Here is a 23,126-nt window from a genome sequence, read left to right as displayed (position 1 = left end):
GTACGTTACGTACACGTACGACTACGTACTACGAACAACAACGACACTCGTTCGTCGTCGCGTATATATACTTTAATTTACTTCTACTACTATTATTATATATATATATATATATATATATATATATAACGGACGATCCGCTACATTGAGCGCACGATTAGATACGCTTGGTATTTCTAGCGTACAAAAATCATGATCATTGGCTGAAATTCCCCATTACGTTTGCTTGGTTGTCAAGAAGACACAATGGCGCAACATCACCAAATTGTGTTCAATCGGTACCCTCGGATACAACTCTATGATATCCCGCATGTTTTACCCGCAGCACATTTCAATTTTTAAAATGCCCAAATTAAAGTGCACTTCTTCAGCTGTGCAGGCTAACAAAGCCAAAACCATTCGGGGTCTAAAGAGAAGACCCCAAAATTCATAATATAATTCACTGCCTTTACCATCACAACTAATAATTTGCAGGGTCATACAGTTGACCAGATACGAATATGTCTTTGAGAATCAGTTTTTCGCATGTTTCAATCTATAAGGATTTATCAAAAAGATAAAAATTTGCACGTGACATAAAAAATATACAAAAGTCAAAATGCTAATCGAGCAATACTTAAATGAGATGACCAAATATACATAAAAATGTTGTTTTTGTGAAATACTAGAAATAGTTTAGTCATAATAAAATTTAAAAAACATGTTCATAAAACATTTATTTACATTTATTCTTGTTGTTTGAAGTTAAGCACAAAGCTACACAATGGGCTAACTATGCTCTGCCCACATCATGTAACGAGACCAGGTTTCTAGCAATGTAAGTCCGCAGTCATACCGCTGTGCCACTGGGGGACATTTATTAAGATACTAATTTTGAGATGAAAAATTAATCATTATTTCCAGTCAAATGATGAGTATTCATCTTGTCTTAATTTACAAAAAGTATTATGATATTCTACTTTACTTCATAATCTTACAATTATCAATGGAATCCCTATTAACACACCTATTTTTGAAATAAATTTTTTTCTCAGCTATTTATGCATCAACTTGTTTGTGGAGCCATGACATTTGGTTGAAGGTTCCATAATTACACGAGTCTTTCACATCCACTGCCACAAGTGCCTAAATAATTTCAGAATGTGCTCAACATCCCCTTTGCCATTCTACAAAACTTTTACCATTAGAATGCACGAATCATTGCAAGGGGAACATTTTAAGTCATTCCCATAATCTCACAAACAAACAATATTTTCTTCAGCTTTGAACCTGTCTCATTATTCAGAAGATTGCAAGATTTATGTTTTTTTAGGTATTATAAGAAATTCTTTGAGATATAGCCTCCACATTTTGTTTCTACTTCATTAAATGTCCCACAGATGCATCAGAAAATAGGAATCACTGTAAAGTTACAAAGTTATCATCTTACCTCTGCTTTTCGAATCATCTGACGAAGCTCTTCGATTCTCACTTCCGGATCAATTTCAGTTCCAGTTCTTTCCCCATTTAAAGATACTGAAGACTGAATAAACAAGGTTTCTTTGAGTTTTTTTTATGACATGTAAAAATATGTGTAATCATATTGGTTAGTCATTCACTGTTAAGGTTTATACAAATAATGAACCTTCCTATGTTGAACAATACTGTAGGTGTCCTCACGGAGTTTTATTTCCAAATAAACAAGAATTACATACAATTATTAAACATTTTTTATCATAATTAGAAAATAAACTTTAATGTTTAATACTTCTCAGTGCCAATTAAAACTCAAAGAAAAAAAAATACATAAAGTGTGGAAAAAAGATGTATACATACTTTACATGTAGAACTAAATTAAGGTGATTTAACACAGTTGATATTGTAGAACTACATTAAGGTGATTCCAACACAGTTGATATTGTAGAACTAAATTAAAGTGATTCAAACACAGTTGATATTGTAGAACTAAATTAAGATGATTCAAACACAGTTGATATTGTAGAACTACATTAAGATGATTTAACACAGTTGATATTGTAGAACTACATTAAGATGATTCAAACACAGTTAATATTGTAGAACTAAATTAATGTGATGGAGATACAGTTGATATTGTAGAACTAAATTAATGTGATGGGGATACAGTTAATATTGAAGAACTAAATTAAGGTGATGGAGATACAGTTGATATTGTGGAACTAAATTAATGTGATGGGGATACAGTTAATATTGAAGAACTAAATTAAGGTGATGGAGATACAGTTGATATTGTGGAACTAAATTAATGTGATGGGGATACAGTTAATATTGTAGAACTAAATTAATGTGATGGGGATACAGTTAATATTGAAGAACTAAATTAAGGTGATGGAGATACAGTTGATATTGTAGAACTAAATTAATGTGATGGGGATACAGTTGATATTGTGGAACTAAATTAATGTGATGGGGATACAGTTAATATTGTAGAACTAAATTAATGTGATGGGGATACAGTTAATATTGTAGAACTAAATTAAGATGATTCAACACAGTTTATATTATAGTGCTAAATTAATGGGATTTGTTTTGTTGTGTGGCTAAGAAACATGGAATGAAATATTAGAAATTGAGTCTAGATTGAGAAGATTTTAAAGGAATTGTTAAAAAAAAGGTAACAAAAATCAGATGGTTTGATCATATAAAAGAAAGAAGTGGACAACAATAAATCTTAGGAAAACTCATGTTATATATGTGAAAGTACTATGGCCATTTTCTAAGAATAAAAGAGAAAATATTGCAAAAGAAACAATGGGATAAAGCCAGTTAGAAGAAAGTGCAGAGAAAAACCAAAAGATACTTAGCGTAAAACATTAGAGAGGGATACAAGAAATAAAGACCTGGACAGAAGACCAAACACAGTGGAGAGTCTTCATACTTGAGGTCTGGTCAGGACTGATAGTGATGATAAAATTAAGGTGATATTATTAGAGTATATATTGTAGAAATAAATTAATCTGGTATAATTAGATTTGATATTGTAGAAATAAATTAATCTGGTATAATTAGAGTTGATATTGTAGAAATAAATTAATCTGGTATAATTAGAGTTGATATTGTAGAAATAAATTAATCTGGTATATTAGAGTTGATATTGTAAAAATAAATTAATCTGGTATAATTAGATTTGATATTGTAGAAATAAATTAATCTGGTATAATTAGAGTTGATATTGTAGAAATAAATTAATCTGGTATAATTAGAGTTGATATTGTAGAAATAAATTAATCTGGTATATTAGAGTTGATATTGTAAAAATAAATTAATCTGGTATAATTAGATTTGATATTGTAGAAATAAATTAATCTGGTATATTAGAGTTGATATTGTAGAAATAAATTAATCTGGTATATTAGAGCTGATATTGTAGAAATAAATTAATCTGGTATATTAGAGTTGATATTGTAGAACTAAATTAATCTGGTATAATTAGAGTTGATATTGTAGAAATAAATTAATCTGGTATAATTAGGGTTGATATTGTAAAAATAAATTAATCTGGTATATTAGAGTTGATATTGTAGAAATAAATCAATCTGGTATAATTAGAGTTGATATTGTAGAACTAAATTAATCTAGTATATTAGAGTTGATATTGTAGAAATAAATTAATCTGGTATATTAGAGTTGATATTGTAGAAATAAATTAATCTGGTATAATTAGAGTTGAAATTTTAAAAATAAATTAATCTGGTATAATTAGGGTTGATATTTTAGAAAAGGTGATACTCACACATTTGTCTAAATAGATAGACCATATTAACTCCAGTACATTTGAACATGAATTTAGCAATGTTATCTATACAACTGATTACAGAGCTTAAAAAATATACTTTAATGACTTGAGATCTTATTTTACCAATTGATAATCACACAGATAATCTTAGAATTTGATAAAAGATTATAATACACATTCACATGTAAATAAAAATAGAAATTGGTACCATAAGTATACAGATATTATTATTGAATTTATATACTTTATAGGAAAGGAAAGTACAGGGTGGTTCACACTTATCTTTCCTATTTTAAAATTTAATAATTAAATAACTAAAAAAATATACAACCATGCAGTTTTCTACATCTCGTATCTCAACTTAAACAGTTTTTATTGTCATGTAATTTCACTCCAGTAAGTAGCATTACCCCATCAAATGGCAACCATCCAAGAAAAGGCTCAATGCGATGGATTGGTTGGGGTGGGCCAATTTCATGGCCCCCGTATTCATCAAACAACTCCACTAGATTTATTTCTTTGGATGTTAAGAACATTATGTATTGCACACATACAGCAAATATTGCAGAACTAAAGATAAGGATAACGAATGCCATCGTCTCAGTAATTATGGGCTAATATTGAATATCAGTTAGATGTGCTGAAAGCCACTAATGGTGCACATGGCGAAATCACCTGACATGTCAATAAAAACTGTTTGAGGTGGCTACAAGATGTTGAAAACTGCATGGTTGTATTTCCTTAGTTATTTAATTATTATATTTTACAATAGGAAAGATAATTTCGGGTTACCTTGTATAATCAGATCCTTAACAATCATGCTCAATGAAAAAATGTTTTTAGATTTATGTTGTGTAATTATAGATTTCTTCAGCTGATAACTAAATATTATGGTCATTTTCTGTACCATTGAGAGTCCAAAAAAATTTGATATAGAAAAACAGATTATGTTCACCAGGCACACCATGATCAATGTAAATACAAGATCTATCACCTGTTATCATACATGTAAGATAGAAAATATCTTATATGGTGTTGACTCCCAGGATCCACTCCAGTTAAAAAAAATTAAGTGGTTTATTTACCCTTACTGATAAAGAATGGTCAGATCATCATTTACAAATGTTGTTACATTAATGTAGTTCTTAAAAAAAGAAAGAGAGACTGAGAAAATTTGATTATTATAAACAAAAACATTTTTACAAAAACATTAAGTAAGTAAATGATGAATCTGTTCCCTATAGAAAAACAAAAGTTGGGGGTAACTTTTGAACTGGAGATTAAGCAAACACATTAAATTCAGATTTTGAAACATCCATGTACTTTTAAATGAGAAGAAAAATACTATGACTCAAGCCATCAAAAAACATTAAAGGTCAGCATATATAAATTACACAAACATTATAAGTGTAAAATAATATTCAAAGATTTAAGTTCATGGATATAAATATGAAACTCTTGTTAATAAATTTAACAATTAACAGTCAGTAGAAAATTAACGTGAAATTCAATAATCACAGAATTTCCCTGATTCCTCATACCAGGAGCATGAAACAAATTTATCTTAGGAACCACACTCATGAATAAATGACAGTTTGCAGACTCTCTCTCTCTCTCAAGTACAAGGCCAGTGACTCATAATCAGCAACTCAGACACTGATTGGACTATACTTAGAACAGGCATTAACTTGTGTCATTAGTTCAAAGCCATAACATGAAATGAAGATGCTAACTTTATCATATGATGTGGTTACAGGATGAATTAAAGGCAATTAGTACACACCCTTTAAAAGCCAGTCAAAATGCTTTCATGGACCACATGCTTAACATTTCTGTTTTGCACTGTGTGGTATCAACAATAAATGATCATGGATTAAGTATTTTTTAAGATGTAGAAAATGTGTACAGTTTAGTACAGAAAATCACCTCTTTAATTGCATTTTCACTTTTATTTCAGATATAATTATCATAAATATATTTTTCCTTAATAAATCTACTCAAATCATATTCATAAAGAACTGTAGAAAAGTTTTAGTCAAATAGAAATATCAGAATATTTTGAAGTGAAACGTCAAGAGATTTGTTTGCTTGTACTCAACTGTAAACAGTTACCACATATCTCTGTGAAGATGATATATATTAAATGCAACCAAATAAAGAAAACAACTAGAAAATGTAGTAACTGGTGATGTATTGTCATTTATGCAGGAAATACTACAACTCTTTCTTTTTCCCCCTTCGTTATTACACCGAGAGCATCTGCTGTTCAAATACGTTTAAAAAAGGAAGAATTAAGTTTTTAGTAAACATCTTCATCCCACATTCATTTTACTGAGACAAGTCAGATAAAAAATCTTACTTTTTCTTTTCCAATGGCTTCAAACTGAAGTCTACCTAATTCTTCATAACACTCTCTTAAAGTTCGATTCTCTTTAGCAATACAGGAAGCCCACTTCCTGGCTTCCTTACTTAAGCAAAGACCTGCATTGTTCTCAGTTGAAATCTTGGTCACCTACAGAATTCAAAATACACAGTTTGAAAGGGAAAAGTGGTGTAAACCTTAAAATTTCCGAGTACATGGACAGTTTATATATTATTATTATTATAAGATAAATTAGAAGGCAGATGTCACTGAGAAGCTACAATGAGCCACTGGAGCCAAAAATTAAAACAACAACATTACATATGAATGTAACCTTGAACATGCTATGTGTAATTATTAATAACAAAAAGTCATATTGCATACATTATGTTAATTGTAACTTTGTTTTTAGTAGAGATGGTGCATAGAAAATGACATGGTCTGAGTTGGAGTGAGAAGTACAGAACTGATATTTGAAGGGAATGCAAATAGAAATATCAAGTGTTTGTTATGTATTTTGTGCAAAGCTACACGAGGGCTATCTGCACTAGCCATCCCTAATTTAACCGTGTAAGACTAGAGGGAAGGCAGCTAGTCATCACCACCCACCGCCAACTCTCCGGCTACTCTTTTACCAACAAATAGTTGGATTGACCATCACATTATAATGCCCCCACAGCTGAAAGCGCGAGCATGTTTGGTGTAACTGGGATTCGAACCCGCGACCTGCAGATTGTGAGTCGAGCGCCCTAACCACCTGGCCAAAATATCAATTTGTGGCCAGAATCTGCAAACTTCACATACTACATAGGGGATTTGATCTCTCGATATTTCTAAAATTTAAAACATTAGTGGAAGTGGTGGAAGATATGCAACATTAAATGTATGAAAATTGGGAGAGTTGCACCCATAAAATAGTAACATCACTAGTGGTTTTGAGAAGAGATGCTTCCATTTGGAGACAGCACTTTTTGTAGTGAAATATTCTGGGTGAGCTGGGACCAGAAAAAAAACAAAAACACCTTTACATGCTTAGTCCAAAGAGGTGCAAAATCAACATATTGTTGTAGATACCTAAGTTGTACTTGAACTGTTGAAGGGATTTGTGAAGAAGAAAGAATACAGAAATGGCAAAGTTGCTTTACCTGTATTGAAAATGCAACCAAGACTTCAGTATGAGGAAAATACACACAAAATGTATTTTGGACATAATGCAAATGACAATACTGTAGATTCATCCAAGTGTTTAGCAGGTTACATAAAGTCAAGGTGATTGAAATAGATATCATGTAATGCACAGGTAATACAAACTGATATCTTCCCTGCCTGTTCAGTCATAATAGGCCAGTGAAATGAAATATGATAACCTAAATCCCTCTATATGTAGATGACACAAAATTTATTATTTAATATTTATTATAAATATGTAACTTTTTTCCATTACTCTTCCAGAAGTAATTTACAAATAAAATATACCTGAATAAAAAATAGGTTTGAATGCACAAGTATATCCATCATTTTGTTTTTGAAAATTTGTGTCAAATATGTTAAGCGCCTCTTTTGTCAAAAAATTAAAATAAGTAAAATTAATAAAAGGTCATTTGTTAGAATTACAGTATTTCAACTGCAAAATTTAGCTTGTTATGCTGTACTGCTAAATCTTTTGCAGGTAAAATTGTTTTGAGTCTTCAAAGTAAAATCTACAACCAGTCCAGCAACTTGTGAGGGTTTACCATTCACTTATATTAATACCTTTCACCTTCCCCACAATAAGTTCTCCATGGAAAAAGAGGATTCTACAAAAATTAATAAGTATATATACAATTTCTCTGTGGAAAATTAGCACAATTAGCAAGTAAATATACAAGTTTATTGTAGAGAAGGAAATTCTCTGGCAATTAGAAAGTAAATATCCAAGTTTACTGTAGAAAAGGAAATTCTCTGGCAATTAGCAAGTAAATATCCAAGTTTACTGTAGAGAAGGAAATTCTCTGGCAATTAGCAAGTAAATATCCAAGTTTACTGTAGAGAAGGAAATTCTCTGGCAATTAGCAAGTAAATATCCAAGTTTACTGTAGAGAAGGAAATTCTCTGGCAATTAGCAAGTAAATATCCAAGTTTACTGTAGAGAAGGAAATTCTCTAGACATTATCAAATAAACATTCAAGTTCTCTAACAAGCAGCAAGTAAATATTTGAGTGCTCTGTGGAGAAGAGAATTATTTGACAATTAGCACATAAATATTTGAGTTCTCTGCATAGAAGAGAATTCTTTGACAATTAGAGCATAAATATTTGAGTTCCCTTTGGAAAAAAGAGAATTCTCTAGCAATTGGCAAGTATGTATCCAAGTTTACTGTAGAGAAGAGAATTGTCTAGCAATTAACAAGTAAATATCTGAATTCTCTGTAAAAAAGATAATTCTCTGGCAATTAGCAAGAACACATTTAAGTTCTCTGTGGAGAAGAGAATTATTTAGCAATTAGCAAGTAAATATCTGAATTCTCTGTAAAAAAGATAATTCTCTGGCAATTAGCAAGAACACATTTAAGTTCTCTGTGGAGAAGAGGATTCTTTGGCAATTAGCAAGTAAGTATTCCTTAGAAACCAAAAACCTGTTAAAGGCTTAACTGCTACTTATAAGATCATTTGGTATCAACTAGCAAGTAAAACTTATAAAAAACACACAATGAGTGAGACTAAATCAAGAACAACTTATTATAACTGTGTCAACATAATTTCTAAGGATTTTTATTAGTCATACAATGTTATTAAATAGTAACTTATAACTGTGTCAACATAATTTCTAAGGATTTTTATTAGTCATACAATGTTATTAAATAATAATTGAGTATGATTGTGTCAACATAATTTCTAAGGATTTTTATTAGTCATACAATGTTATTAAATAGTAACTTATAACTGTGTCAACATAATTTCTAAGGATTTTTATTAGTCATACAATGTTATTAAATAATAATTGAGTATAACTGTGTCAACATAATTTCTAAGGATTTTTATTAGTCATACAATGTTATTAAATAGTAACTTATAACTGTGTCAACATAATTTCTAAGGATTTTTATTAGTCATACAATGTTATTAAATAATAATTGAGTATGATTGTGTCAACATAATTTCTAAAAATTTTCATCACTGGAACATTATTATAAAATATCAGGATTTCACTCACTGTATCTCCATCACAAGGATCAAAACTATATTGGATTAACTTGGACAAAACTGAGTTGTCACTTAAAAAACAGTCCATTGTATAGTTCTTTGTTGCCTGAAATTAATTCAATCAGTGAGAAACAACTTAGTGAAAATGGTAAACATACATTTCAGTTTGAGTAAAAACTAATAACCTTATATTATGTAATTTTAAAACCTTAATAAACAGATAATAATTTATAACATTTAAGGTATGTGAACACCTTTTACCTTGCTATAAACTACAAATTAAATATGCTTCTGGTGCACCCAGTGAATTTTACAAAGTGTTACATCAAAATAATTAGATTTATTAGTTGTTATGAAATATATAAACATTTATTGTCTATTTAAAATTTTAAAACAATGTTCATAGTCCCTAGATGTTTCGACAAGCTAGAAAATTAATGTTCCATAAAGTGTCTTTATAAAATAAAATTGTCATTCTACTTCATCCAATAGTTACATAAATCATATAGAAATATTAAAAATCAATATTTTATAAATTTCTATATTATAATATTCAAACCATTTTATTGTTTTCTACAGGTCATATTTTTAAAGTATTGATGAAAATGTAGTTGCTGAATTTTAATGGAGTATTCACTAGGTCATTCTTAAAGGTTACTACAATCACTGTCTTTAAGTTTTCATTCCCTACTAAACTGTAATAAAATTAAAAATACTTAAGCATCAGTCAAAACTGTTTATTTAACTAATATTTTGTCTTATGCCTTTGTCATAGTATGCTGTATACTAGAACAACTTAATATAAAGGTGTTAGTGTTACTTTATTTGCTACATTACATAAAAGGTAAACTACAATACTTACAATTTCTGCTTCTCCCTGTAAGTAGGAGAAGGAAGACTGCCATGTAGCACAAGTAACGAGCTCAGATCGACAAACCAGCTGAACGTATTCTTTGATCTTATCGTATATATCACAGTCCAGGTTCTGCAGAAATATAAAAAATTACAAGAAGTCACACACTAAATAAAATTACTGATTGGATCATTATAAGTTAGTTTCAATGAGATGGCTAATATTCTTCCATACTTTTAGTTTGATGGTTCTTCACTGTTCAACTTCTGAAAAAGCATGTAAAAAAGAAAACACAAACTAAAGATTTTTATGATTTAAAAAAAAACTCTTAGTGTCAATAAAATACAAAGATAATAAGTTTTTACCATATAAAAATGTTTTTTAACCACAGTTTAAGCCTTTCATTTCTTTCAAGAGGTGAGCATCAGGCAGACAACAAGGCTTAATACTTAATTGGTTAAAAAGTGACAATTTGAACAGACTCATAATAAAAGCACGTTACTCAGATATGTTGTTGACAATGTGAAACGTCTAAAAGTGACATATCTTTTAGCAGTGGATCAACAAACCATTGATTATAAGCCTTCCACAGTCACAACTTACAGCATCTTCTGAACTATAGTTTTGATCTTCATGTAAAAATTTCTCCTTAAAGAGGGCCAACTACAATATTACAATATGAATATTCACCTACAATTTTTTATTAAATGGTCCTTTAGAAATGATTTGTTACCACATACTACTCACTCTAGAAGTTGTTTTCCTTTTTCCAGTATTTACTTTTATATCTAATTACTTATGTGTCACACAGTTTCCAATGCCCTATGAAACTAATCACACAATTGTTCAGTTATTAATTTAGTCACTGGACTTGCCCGGACATTTCTAACACAGAAAAGCTGCATGTGACTTGTGAGATGCGAGTTGTTCACCACTGGTCTAGAAGAGTGCTTCTCAACCTTTTCCAGTATCATTCACTCCTATAAGTTTTCACAACAAATCACTCACCCTAGTTCAAAAAAAGACTAAAATTCTTTATTATGACTTAAATATACATCAAACTACAACTACAATGAATAAAACATAAAATGCCCCTGCAGCTATCATATATATCATAAAATTTATGTAGATGTTGACAATTAACAAGATAATTTTATATTCATCCTGTACCTGTATAAGATCTTCAAGGTCAACTTCATAGAATCTGGACAAATGGGCATTAGCGGCTACAAGGGTAAGAATGTAGTCATTACGAGCCTTAGTGGCCTGAATGTCACAAGCCTCTTTCCTTGAAGAAAGCTGTCAAAAATATAATTAGCTTAAAATTCAAACATATTACATGAAACTAATAAATATTTCATTATATTGAAAAAAAAAGTAACATTAAATATGGAGTTTAATGAAATTTAACAAACAATTATACAAATTTCACTGAAATTGGATAACATTTCTGAGAATCGACACTGTAAATAAAGTTCACTTACTTTAAGACTGTTTTTCTGCAACGATGAAAATGACTGAAAAAATTTTCCTTTTTTTTCTTTAACCTGAAATAATAAAAATAAACAGCAATCATACTCCCATATCGAACAACAAATAACCCAAGAGATGGATATTTCCCATAATCCTTTAAAAGAACCACTTTTATCCTAATTTCACCCTGTATACAGATTTTTTTAATACTGCTATGATGTCAAAACTAAATTATTTGTGTATTTCTTTACATAAAAATACTGATCCTATGTAAAAGATGATATACAGACCCCACTAGAGTTTGCTTGAAGAGACTGCATAAGCTCTAATTACTTTAAATATTCTGTAATATATTTCAATCTCTCTAATCAATACAGGTATAGTAGCTGAGCATTATTATGAACTGCAGTTCTGAGCAACTACTACAGCACTACACTCATACACAACTTTTTTACTGAATACACAGCATCTACCATTTCTACAAATTAATATATTTTGTGCCTCATAGTTAAGAACAAATAAGTACCTCCTTATTTGTTCGATAGGATCTTTAAGCTAAACCTGATTCAATAAAATCTTTGAAATTATATTCATATAAATTAATATACCAATACATTTAGTTAATACTTTTATTTGACAGCATTTGTTGAACAAGTATTATATTATGAAATAATTAATCATTATTATTTCCAAATACTTGTATTTATTCACACTCATCAAACATAATGTAACCTTAGAACTCTATACATAACTTAGACAAAAAGCAAAAAATATGTATATTTGTTAAATGAAACTGTTTCCCTCAGAAGACCTTCCATCACTCTTCTAATTACTTACATGTAACATCACATTTCCCAAACTTATGAGTATTTGTTGTTAATATTTTGTTACAAAACAGTGTTTGAAGAAATATAATTGGGAAGCTCAATCTCAAATATGTCTATGGTGTAAGAACTGTTTCTGACATCCAAATATTTTACAATAAAGCCATCCTCTACACTGTTGATAGCACATTTGTAAATATTTTGATCTACGTGCTCACATTCCCAAACATTTACATAACGTGAGTTTAAATCAAAACATAAGTCAAAAAAAAAAATCTATACAATATAAAAAAATTATAATTACTTCTCTTCTGCTTCTTGAGCTTTTTCTCTTGCTTCATGAGCCATGTGTTCTTCTTCAAGGTAGAGTTTCTTGGCTTTGTCAACTTCTTGCGCACTTTGTTGTAGCTCCTCATGCATCTTTCGAATGTTGTCAAAACACTAAGCAGTAAAACATTACAATCAATGAACAGCACTGTAGTTTTCTTGATGAAAGAGCATATAATAGTCTCTCTTTTACTAAAATTATAACTAAGACTTAACTAATGTGGTTTGAAATCAGTAAATGTTTTGTGATATTAAGGCACATATGTTTTCTACCTGGCTTTAGTTGTACAGAAATTAAAAACATTTTTAATTGTTTAGTTACATGCTTTATTGATGGTCCATTAAGATCACTTGGTTCTAATTGGTTTGTTTCTTTGTTTTATATGTTAGGTGATGTATATTCTGCCAGAGAGAATATTGCAGTAATATACAACATCTGGCTTAAGAGGACTGACACTGTGACATTCTCTACTGCTGATTAAAACATTGATTGAATGCAACAGATGACCAATGCTGTGAAAGAACAAAGGTCATGAGGCAACACTTTTGAATGGGCAAATAGAACGAATTTATGCTTTGAATTTGGTGAACTTTCTTTAATCAGTACTACTAGGAGGTTATAAACAAGATTACGACACTTATGATATACAACATTGTTTATTGACAAAAAGGGGACATGGATAATCAAACTTCGTTTTCCTTCGAACACATTGATTACTAGGACGTTATAGAGTAAAGACTTAATTTTAAGATCATCATGTTCATTTGAACGAAAGTCTATCCTGAGAGAGAGAAAGCTGTGGGACTAAGCAAGGCTTAGTAGAAATGACTGTCTTTTTTTGTATCTGCATATACATACGTTGTGGTTTCATTTTTCCCAATTTTATCCAGTCTCATTATTTTACACACACACACATTAAGAAAACTCAGTTAAGTTATCTGATCAGAATCACTTTTCTTATTTCTTGAACAAGTCTGTAGTTATTTGCAGGTTGGTCTTTCTGATACTTGTCAGGAAATCGGCAACTGTCTTCTAAATTCATATGTAGAAATTTGGAAAAACTTGAACAATTCTTCATGAGTCAATATTTCCAACTAATACCATTTAAAGTTTAACAATATTTTTATTGAAAGTATAAATTTATGATGCTAAGTTACTCTCCAGACAACCAGTATTCATAGATGGATTCATTTTTAAAGCATATCTATTAAATAATTAATCAATTCTGTTGCTAGGTGGTGCTTCAATTATTGCTAAGGCTTTTTTGGTACTTTCTATGTTACTGTGGTATGCAGGTATTCTAAAAATGTTCTACCTTTTTATTTTAATGTAAAATTTTTCAAACTTTTAATACATTCTAGGTATGTATTGATTTTGTTCTTTGTCATTCCTAATGAGATAACCCCTGGTCTATCCATGGAAGTACGGCTGTAATACCGCATCTCATACATGAAAGTCAACAGTAGCATTCTCCAATAATAGATCAGATGACATCTCAAGGTTAAAACCTCCTTATGTTTCAACGAGATTGACCAAGAGCAACACATGTGATGCTCGTGTTTTCGAGGAACATTTTATTATAGAATTTGGTATATAATACTATGACCTCATAGTTAGCTCTCTCTATCTCTCAAATTCAAGCCATAAGTTTAATAAGTAAAGTTTAAGTCCTGTCTTTAAGTAATGGTACTCTCCTAAAGTTTAATAAGTAAAATTAATTAATTCTTAATAAACACCTTAACAACTTCTAAGAAGAGTCAACATCTTCTAAGATGACTATAACATACACAGATTATTTTGACTGTGTTTGGGAGTTTGAATAAATATCATTTCATTATGTTTTACATGTGTATCCAGTCTCTTTCTTCACCAAGCTTAGTCAGAATTACTTTGTAACTTATCTTGCACAACATCACCATTATACAGTGAATCTACCTTATTTACTGTTTTGCAAAATCAGTTTATCTGAAAATACCACATCACTACATGACAACTAACGTACCTTATATCTTCCAGGTACTCAAAAAATAGTAAAAGAAGTAATTAACTTTAAGAAAAAAGTTTTTCTTACTAGCCTATCAAAAAATAATTTCCAAGATTTAAAAATATTGTTTAAAACAATAAAACAAAACTCACAGAAACAGATTATGAGTGGAGAGGAAAATTTTACTGTTAAACAAGTTTTTGTTTGTCTTTTATTTTCATGTTTTTATTTAATTCTTTGATTATTTTAGTTAACTTCTTATAGAAAGCATTAGGGCCTATAATGCTAAAAAACTGGGATTCAGTCCTTGTAGTTGAGACACAGCTCAGAGACTCTATTGTGCAATTTTTCCCTTAAAAACAAATTGATATAGAAGTCACTTTTATTAAATAATTTAAGAGAGATCAAACAAAAGGAAAGTAGACATAAAAGTTTCACCTTTTTTGAAACTTGTAGTTTGTTATTTCGTAATGTTTTAGCTTTATCAGACACCTCTTGATATACATCCACTGCTGCCTGTTTGGCCTGAGCTATTTTGATAGTTTCATCCAGTAAGGTCTTCCATACTGTGTACACTGTCCTATGATTCATAAGAGATTAATGTAACTTTCTGTTTAACTAAGAATTATTTCAAGAAAAATATGAACGTTCAGTATTGGAAATGATTATGGAAACACAAAGGTAATACACATACAGAAATCACAAACAATGAGTAAATGCAACTAAACTGTCAATTTATCATTACTACAATACATTATTACAGATACAAGAAAATCAAGTAAGTTGTACAGTGCACTAGTATTTTGTACTTGCTTTAAGGGGAGCAATAAACTTTGTTTTCTTACTGTTTATTAATGTAAGATTGTGAAATACTGTTCCAAGTGTCCTGTATTATTCCCCACAATTCAGCCAAGTTTTTTGGTTGTATTTCTATAAACATTATGTTATAAGCATTAATGCTGATGTGTTTCTGTCTGATTGGTTGGATTTAGGTAAAACAGCCAATCATAATGTAAACTACCAACATACGACAGTGCTTTGGTTCAGTTCATTTTCATAACTAGAGTTGAAGCAATCTCATAATATTTGCATTTTATACCCATTTTGCACCCATAATTATTTCATATATTGTATATTTACTAACTTTTTTAACATCAAAAATTTAAACTATCAATAAATTCACCAAATAAAACATGATCTATTCCAACTGGTATAATGCTTTTGATGAAAATCTAAATACATTTCTTGTCAGTATTTCATACAAAATCAGAAACTTTCTTTCAAATTTATGATGCATAATTGGCAGCTTCCAGATACCCACAATTTTTGAAAAATATTTATGTTTCAAACTTTGAGAGTGCAATTTTTAGGTGTCTTTGGAAAATAAAATTCCCTCTTTTTTTTTAAAGAAATAACTTGTTCAAATAAATGCTTGCTTGTTTTTTGAAATTCTGCCTGCTGAAGAATTTATAGAGGTGACCATCTGAGGTGAAAAGCTGATCTACAATTTTACAATCATTTGATCCATCTGATAAAGCCTAGTTTAAGCACAAACTTACACTGTGTTGGTTTAATTAGCCTCAAAACATCACAAACTATTTTCAAATGACATCTGAGAGATGCAAACAACAAAGACAAAATTTGAGATTCTCTGTTGTATGAAATTGGTGGTGTTTTTTGTAAATTTAACTTCACTTTTTAGCAGTATTTTTGAATTGTTTTTTAGAAATTTTCAAGTGAACAAATCCAACACTTGAGCAACTAATTTCTTATTTCATTATGCAACTAGTGGCATTTATACACACTAACATTTCAACACTGGCCTTTATGCAGAATAGTGTACCACAGTAATAATTAAGTGGGCATTATGAAACTTGTAGAACTCTAGGGACTCTGTAAATCACCGACTACTATTAGTATTATTCATACTCTACCCTATTTGGTTCCATATTAAGAAACAGCTGGAAAATAATATATTTTAAACATCAAAATTAACTCATTAACTACGGATGACGGATATTTCCGTCACTGAAGTTCTATGGCTCAGCTGCGAATGACAGAAATATCCGTCAGTCGCACATATATAACTATAACTCTATGCAAATGATGAAAATTACCGTTTTATTGTGATTGATGGCAACTCAGTTTTATCTGTAAGTCAGAAAATGGCAACTGAGCTGCTCCTACCACAGTTAATGGTTTAACATTTTACTTAGCATAGTAACCATAATTATTCTAAAAAAAATTTGTTCCAGATCAGAGAATAATCTGACATTATAAATTATTTCTATCCTATGGCGTTTCATGAAAAAAAACATAAACTTTTTCCCAGATAAACATGTACTTTATTTGCTGTTGCAGTTGAAATAACTGATAATTTCACCATGTCATAATTAAATGGAAGTAATTAGAAAATTACTTGAATATACCTTACTACAGATATATTCTAAACTAATACAAGGGAGATACTTAGGTATTGAATAATCATAAACATGTGCTAATCCTTTTGCTTAGGTAAAGATTACATATAGCCACAGCATTCCCACAGAATATTATACCAGTTTGACCCTGCATCTGTGTCCATTCCTCAGGACAGAGCAAGCTCTTCTCAAGGGGATGACACAGTTACTTGTGCAAGTTAGTACGAGTTGGTGATTATCTCCCGTGTATATGATTTGGAATAGTCATCTATGTATATAATCTAATGATTGTGGCATATTAAACTTGGACTGTTGTCTGACTTGAACATGTAGTTTAACATATCGTAATATATTCTCCTTTGCTTTCACTTATAAGTTCTTAGAACTATTTTTCCTGTTCTTGTCCAGTGACAACATAATTGGAAATCCTCTCCTACCTAAGCAACAGATGAGAAGTCAGAATGAAAGTAAGAAGCCACCTGATTTGGTGATAAACATAAATATATTTGTAAATAAAAAAAATTCTACTTGCTCACTTCTGATTGCTTATTTTCCTTTGCTGTCCATATTAAACTTATTTTCTACATAACATTTCCTGAACCTGCATTTTTGCAGAAACATTTGGTGATCTGTTGACTATCAGTCTAAATTTAATACCACACTTAAAACTTATTTATTATCAGATACACAGAATTTACTATCTAAGGTTACAATGTTTCACCAAGTTAACCTGGCATCATTAGGTACAACAATCACAAACATAGTAACTATAGATATTACACTCTTGGTAATAAATAAACTTTAAGTTTTATATAACAGGTACTTCCTTTAATTATTTAATATCACACTGAAAAATTCTATCTTTGGCAACAAAACTGAGAACCCAGTTTACCACAAGCAGTTGTACCAGTATTAGTAAAAATTTGCATTTGAGAACCCAGTTTACAACAAGCAGTTGTACCAGTATTAGTAAAAATTTGCATTTGAGAACCCAGTTTACAACAAGCAGTTGTACCAGTATTAGTAAAAATTTACATTTAGTATAACTTCTTACATTACATTAACTATGAACTTTCTCAAAAACTTGAGTACAGTGATACAAGTCGGTATTTCTAGCCTATAAAACTATAAACACTATAAAATTCATATTAAACAACTCAAGTGGAAACAAGTTAAAGAGTAAAATGGGTGTATGGCAGTTCACAATTGTTAATATTTGAAGTCCAAATCTTACCAGTGATAATAAACTATGTATTTCATTTATCAAGAAGAGCTATTAAACCTAGAGTAAACCTTGATTACTTACTTTTGTTGACCATTATTTCCATTTTTCATTTCAGACACTGTGGGAACCTTCCGCTGCAGGTAACTATTTCCTAATTTTGCTAATGCCTAAAAATTACAAGGTATTCAGTAATTAGAAAATTTTGGTGCTTAAAATGACAAAAAGTCATTTTTTCTCTAATCTAACTTTACATCACCAGATAAACAGGAAAAAAAATATTTCAAAATATATTTTAATATACTGATATAGATTAAATATTTTGTTAGTTATGTTTATAATATGGACATTTCTATAAATTTTTACCATTGTTTATCTGAGAGAAATCTAATGTAATATCATGGGGGTGGCCTTAATGTCTGGAAGTTTCTTCAAAGTTTAGAAAACAGTTTGAGCTATATATATATATATATATATATAAATAGGCTACTGTGAATGATTAAGATCATGAATTAGTTAACGAGTAATCAGTGCAAAATTTAGTCAGTTTATCTGTTACTGACAGCCAATTTGTTAGTTTAAAAAAAAATACAAAATTAAGAAGTGGAATTTTTATTAGATACAGTTTACTTGTGAAGTTAGGCCTAGTTGTGAATGCTGATTATGTTAAATATGAAAGTTGAAGAAATAAAATGTTTTTGTTATCATTAAATGGACTGGACTTTGTATTATTTTGTTTTATCAATTTATTCAAAAAAACCTATCCAAAACCAGAAACCACTATAATATCAGTGTCAGGAGTGGGACTATTTTAGTAAATATAAAATCCAGACTCAACTTCAAGATGATAACAATTGATCAATGTGAGATTCAAAGTTTGATTGAAGTGATAAAATAGTGGAGTGCAGACCAAGATGAAAGATATAGAAAATTAAAAACTCAAGAAGAAAAAGACAGGAACATAAGAGAGGAATGAGGTATATGATTTAGAGAACAAATAAGAATCCAAATCAATTTGATGGAAGACAAGATAAATAGTGTAGAATGAAATAAGGAAGAAAGCCATAGAAAATGTATTATGAATTATAAAAATGAGATTGAAGAAGCCATAGGAAATTTACAGATGGATTATAACATTATAAGAATAAAATTGAAGAGGTACAAAATGACATAAACAAAGTACAAAAAAACATCAATGACATACAGAAAGAGATATCAACACCAAAAGAAAATATCTAGAAACTGAACTGACAGATGCAAAGAGGAAATTAGCCACTCCTCTACCTGCAGCCACTCAAAAAGTTAAACCCAAAAAACTCCATTGTACTGCTGTACAACCTATGACTTCATGACCTTCCTGAACTACTCCTAATATGTTGAATAATAGAATACAGCAGGCAAGTTCAAAAACATTGCTCTATTGAAAAACCAACAGATTATAATGGAAAGTACCACAGGAGGTATATCAAAAAGAGCATGAATTATTTTATAAGTAAATTGATGGAAAGTTTGTGAGTTAATAAAACTATATATTTTTTAAAGTCTTAATTCAGTATCTAAGTTTATTTTTAAGTTAATGACAATAAAACAATACAAAGAAAAGTAGATGTTTCAACTGCAAATTAAAAGGGTATGTGTCCAGGAACTGCAGACTAAAATCTTTAAGAAATTAAAACTGCTTTATCAAACCACTAGAAGTAAGACACTTCTACCAGAACTAGTGACTGGATGTGGTAAAACCAAACAATCCTGCATGTCCTGAGGAGCTACTTGGTGGAATAACTCCCACAGACCTGAAGAATGAGGATGTCATCATTAGGGCCATGAACACAACAAGCCATGAGATAAAAGTCCATTCACAATAGAACATCACAACATTTGAGTTTGTACAACTAGTACTGCTAAACCAAAGAACACCAGAAGTAATCATCTTAGAAAAAAAATGTAAAAAAGTCTGGTGCTGTGAAAGTCTTACAACTGATCAATGTCACAGATTACATGACTTACCACAGAATACTAAGTTAACCCTTCCAATGGACTTCATGAATTAGACCAGATAAATAAAATATTTCATATGATACTGGAGATGAAGCCCCAATACATTAGTTGGCCAGGTTTGTTTCTTAAAGAAATAGAAGTCACAAAATAATAAGGAGTAATGCAACTGAGTACTAGTCCTTGGCTATCACATATTGTACCTGTAAAAATAAGGATGGAGACAAGATTCTGTGTGGACAACTGAGTACTAGTCCTTGGCCATCACATATTGTACCTGTGAAGAAAAGGATGGAGACACAAGACTCTGTGTGGACAACTGAGTACTAGTCCTTGGCCATCACATATTGTACCTGTGAAGAAAAGGATGGAGACACAAGACTCTGTGTGGACAACTGAGTACTAGTCCTTGGCCATCACATATTGTACCTGTGAAGAAAAGGATGGAGACACAAGACTCTGTGTGGACAACTGAGTACTAATCACTGGGCATCACATATTGTACCTGTGAAGAAAAGGATGCAGACTCAAGGCCCTGTGTGGATTACTGAAGGATTAATTAAGTTAAAAAGAAAGATTCCTACCCACTGTCAAGGATTGGCATTACTGAGTGCTTTATTTGGGACAGAATGGTTCTCACATTTGGATATGAAGAGTGGATACTAACGGGAAGTGCAAGCAGTGAAAAGATAGCATATACTACAGGAAATGGGTTGTGGGAATTTGTTGTGTCACTATTTGGGTTATATAATGCACCTGCTACGTTTGAATGTAATTGAATATATTCTCTCTGGACTGTCCTGGATCAATTAGTAACACATGAAAAGATCTTCACTGATGCTTGTAATGGACTATGAAAAGTACCGAATTCCAAGAAATGTGAATAGTTTCATTGACAGATGGAGTTATGAGACATCTACTGAGAAAGGGTAAGCCATCCTAGATAGAGCTATGAGACATCTACTGAGAAAAGGCATGCCATCCTAGATGGAGCTATGAGACATCTACTGAGAAAGGGTATGCCATCCTAGATAGAGCTATGAGACATCTACTGAGAAAAGGCATGCCATCCTAGATGGAGCTATGAGACATCTACTGAGAAAAGGCATGCCATCCTAGATGGAGTTATGAGACATCTTCTGAGAAAGGGTACACTGTCTTACATAGCCAAACAAAGACATACACACAGAGATGGAACTTGAATGTTTGGTCATTTTAGAGCAAAGCTGCATTGGGCTATCTGCTGAATCCACCACAGGGAATCCCCCCCAGACTTTAGCACTGTAAATCTGTAGACTTACTGTTGTCCCACCAGGGAACAAGAACTTGAAAAAAATAATATTTTTGTCATTGGCATACTTGACTTTACAGATTATGTTCTTAATATTCTCCGTCACATTTTTTTACTACTTTTTTATTAAACCTTCCAGTGAATTTTTTTATCTAACAATCCACAATAACCAATGCCAGAAACTATTTCAGAAGTATTATTCATTTATTTGTCAATATATATATATATACATACAGAAGACACAGTAACAGAAGTTCATCATTTATAGTTTATATTCTTAATAAAAAAAAAAAATATTTTCATGGATGGTTATTATTTTCAAACAATCATTAGACATAATACAATTATTTAAAAAACGTTATTATTTTGAGTTTCTTTTAAAATTACTTAAAACACAAACCATTTCCACAAACAAATTTATAAGGTTTATATTAGTTACAACTTTCCTCAACAGATGGAAGAATCAGCGACTGTTTTATCAGGGCCATTATAGAATTAGTGTAATCCTGTTTTGATTACATTGTGTTTTGAGAAAACATCGCTTAGTAAAAACCTCTTATAGCCTATCAATATCAATCATTAGTGAGGTTTAACTGTTACTTGAATATACTCAAGGGGCAATCCCCCTCCACACACACACACAGCAGAAAGAGAGATAAACTGCTACCTTATCATCTTTAGCTTCTCAAAATCAGACAGGTTTCCAGGCGTTGACTTTCATTCAAAAACGAAAAGAAACAAGGTGTAAAATTAAATAAACAAATCAGACACAAGTTATTAACATAATTCTAAGCTATGTAATTAATCTAGCCACTATACAATCAGTCCGCGAACAGTAGGATCTCTTCTTCCCGAACTCATCTTTTTTGGCTTAGTATTATATCTTAGAATAAAAACACGTGGACAGAAAAATATCTTTGTCTTGTACATGTAAGAAACATTAAATGAGTTATTTCTACAGCAAATATATATAATGATTTACTTTGTTTAGAAGTTTCTTCCAAAGTACAGTCTGTTCTATGGTGAAATAGCGATGATTTTATTGTCTTGAAATTTTTACATGTTCCACAGTAATTCCCGTACGCTGAGTTCGAAAATGATATCCATTTTTTTCCACCAAGTACAGATTTTTCACAAGACGATTATGTACTTTTACATAAGTGAATCATTTTCATTGTAATCGGGTCAAATTTTTGTTATGCTTAAAATGTTGACAACCACTGGCTATAGATTTCTCCAGACCAATCGCGACGTGAGAATCTTATCGATCGTTCTAGAACACACGAGAAACACATATAATGATAAAAATGTTCATTGTGGTAAACGAAATAATAAGTTGATCCAAATAAGAGTTTTTTCTTCTTCCTGATTTGTAAAAAAATCCTTACATGATATGAAAAAACGAATATTATTTTCGAAATCTGCATAGCTGAATTAT

The 23,126-nt window shown here is 30.6% G+C and overlaps 1 protein-coding gene across 1 annotated transcript in view; it reads right to left on the bottom strand.

The window, feature by feature from the left end:
* Positions 1–18,572, bottom strand: part of LOC106469195 (F-BAR and double SH3 domains protein 2-like) — a gene marked incomplete at its 5' end in the record, with an annotated part of 69,638 nt that extends 51,066 nt beyond the window's left edge. Inside the window, 8 exons of the mRNA XM_013929662.1 lie at positions 1,430–1,522; positions 6,114–6,266; positions 10,161–10,283; positions 10,755–10,814; positions 11,322–11,439; positions 12,753–12,889; positions 15,199–15,340; positions 18,487–18,572. Of these exons, the coding sequence (XP_013785116.1) occupies positions 1,430–1,522; positions 6,114–6,266; positions 10,161–10,283; positions 10,755–10,814; positions 11,322–11,439; positions 12,753–12,889; positions 15,199–15,340; positions 18,487–18,572 (912 nt within the window). The remainder of the gene's footprint in view (positions 1–1,429; positions 1,523–6,113; positions 6,267–10,160; positions 10,284–10,754; positions 10,815–11,321; positions 11,440–12,752; positions 12,890–15,198; positions 15,341–18,486) is intronic.
* Positions 18,573–23,126: the final 4,554 nt, after the last annotated feature.

The sequence above is a fragment of the Limulus polyphemus genome, unplaced genomic scaffold (assembly GCF_000517525.1).
Source record: "Limulus polyphemus unplaced genomic scaffold, Limulus_polyphemus-2.1.2 Scaffold3350, whole genome shotgun sequence".
Taxonomy (NCBI): domain Eukaryota; kingdom Metazoa; phylum Arthropoda; class Merostomata; order Xiphosura; family Limulidae; genus Limulus; species Limulus polyphemus.
This window is presented reverse-complemented; position numbering and strand designations above follow the sequence as displayed.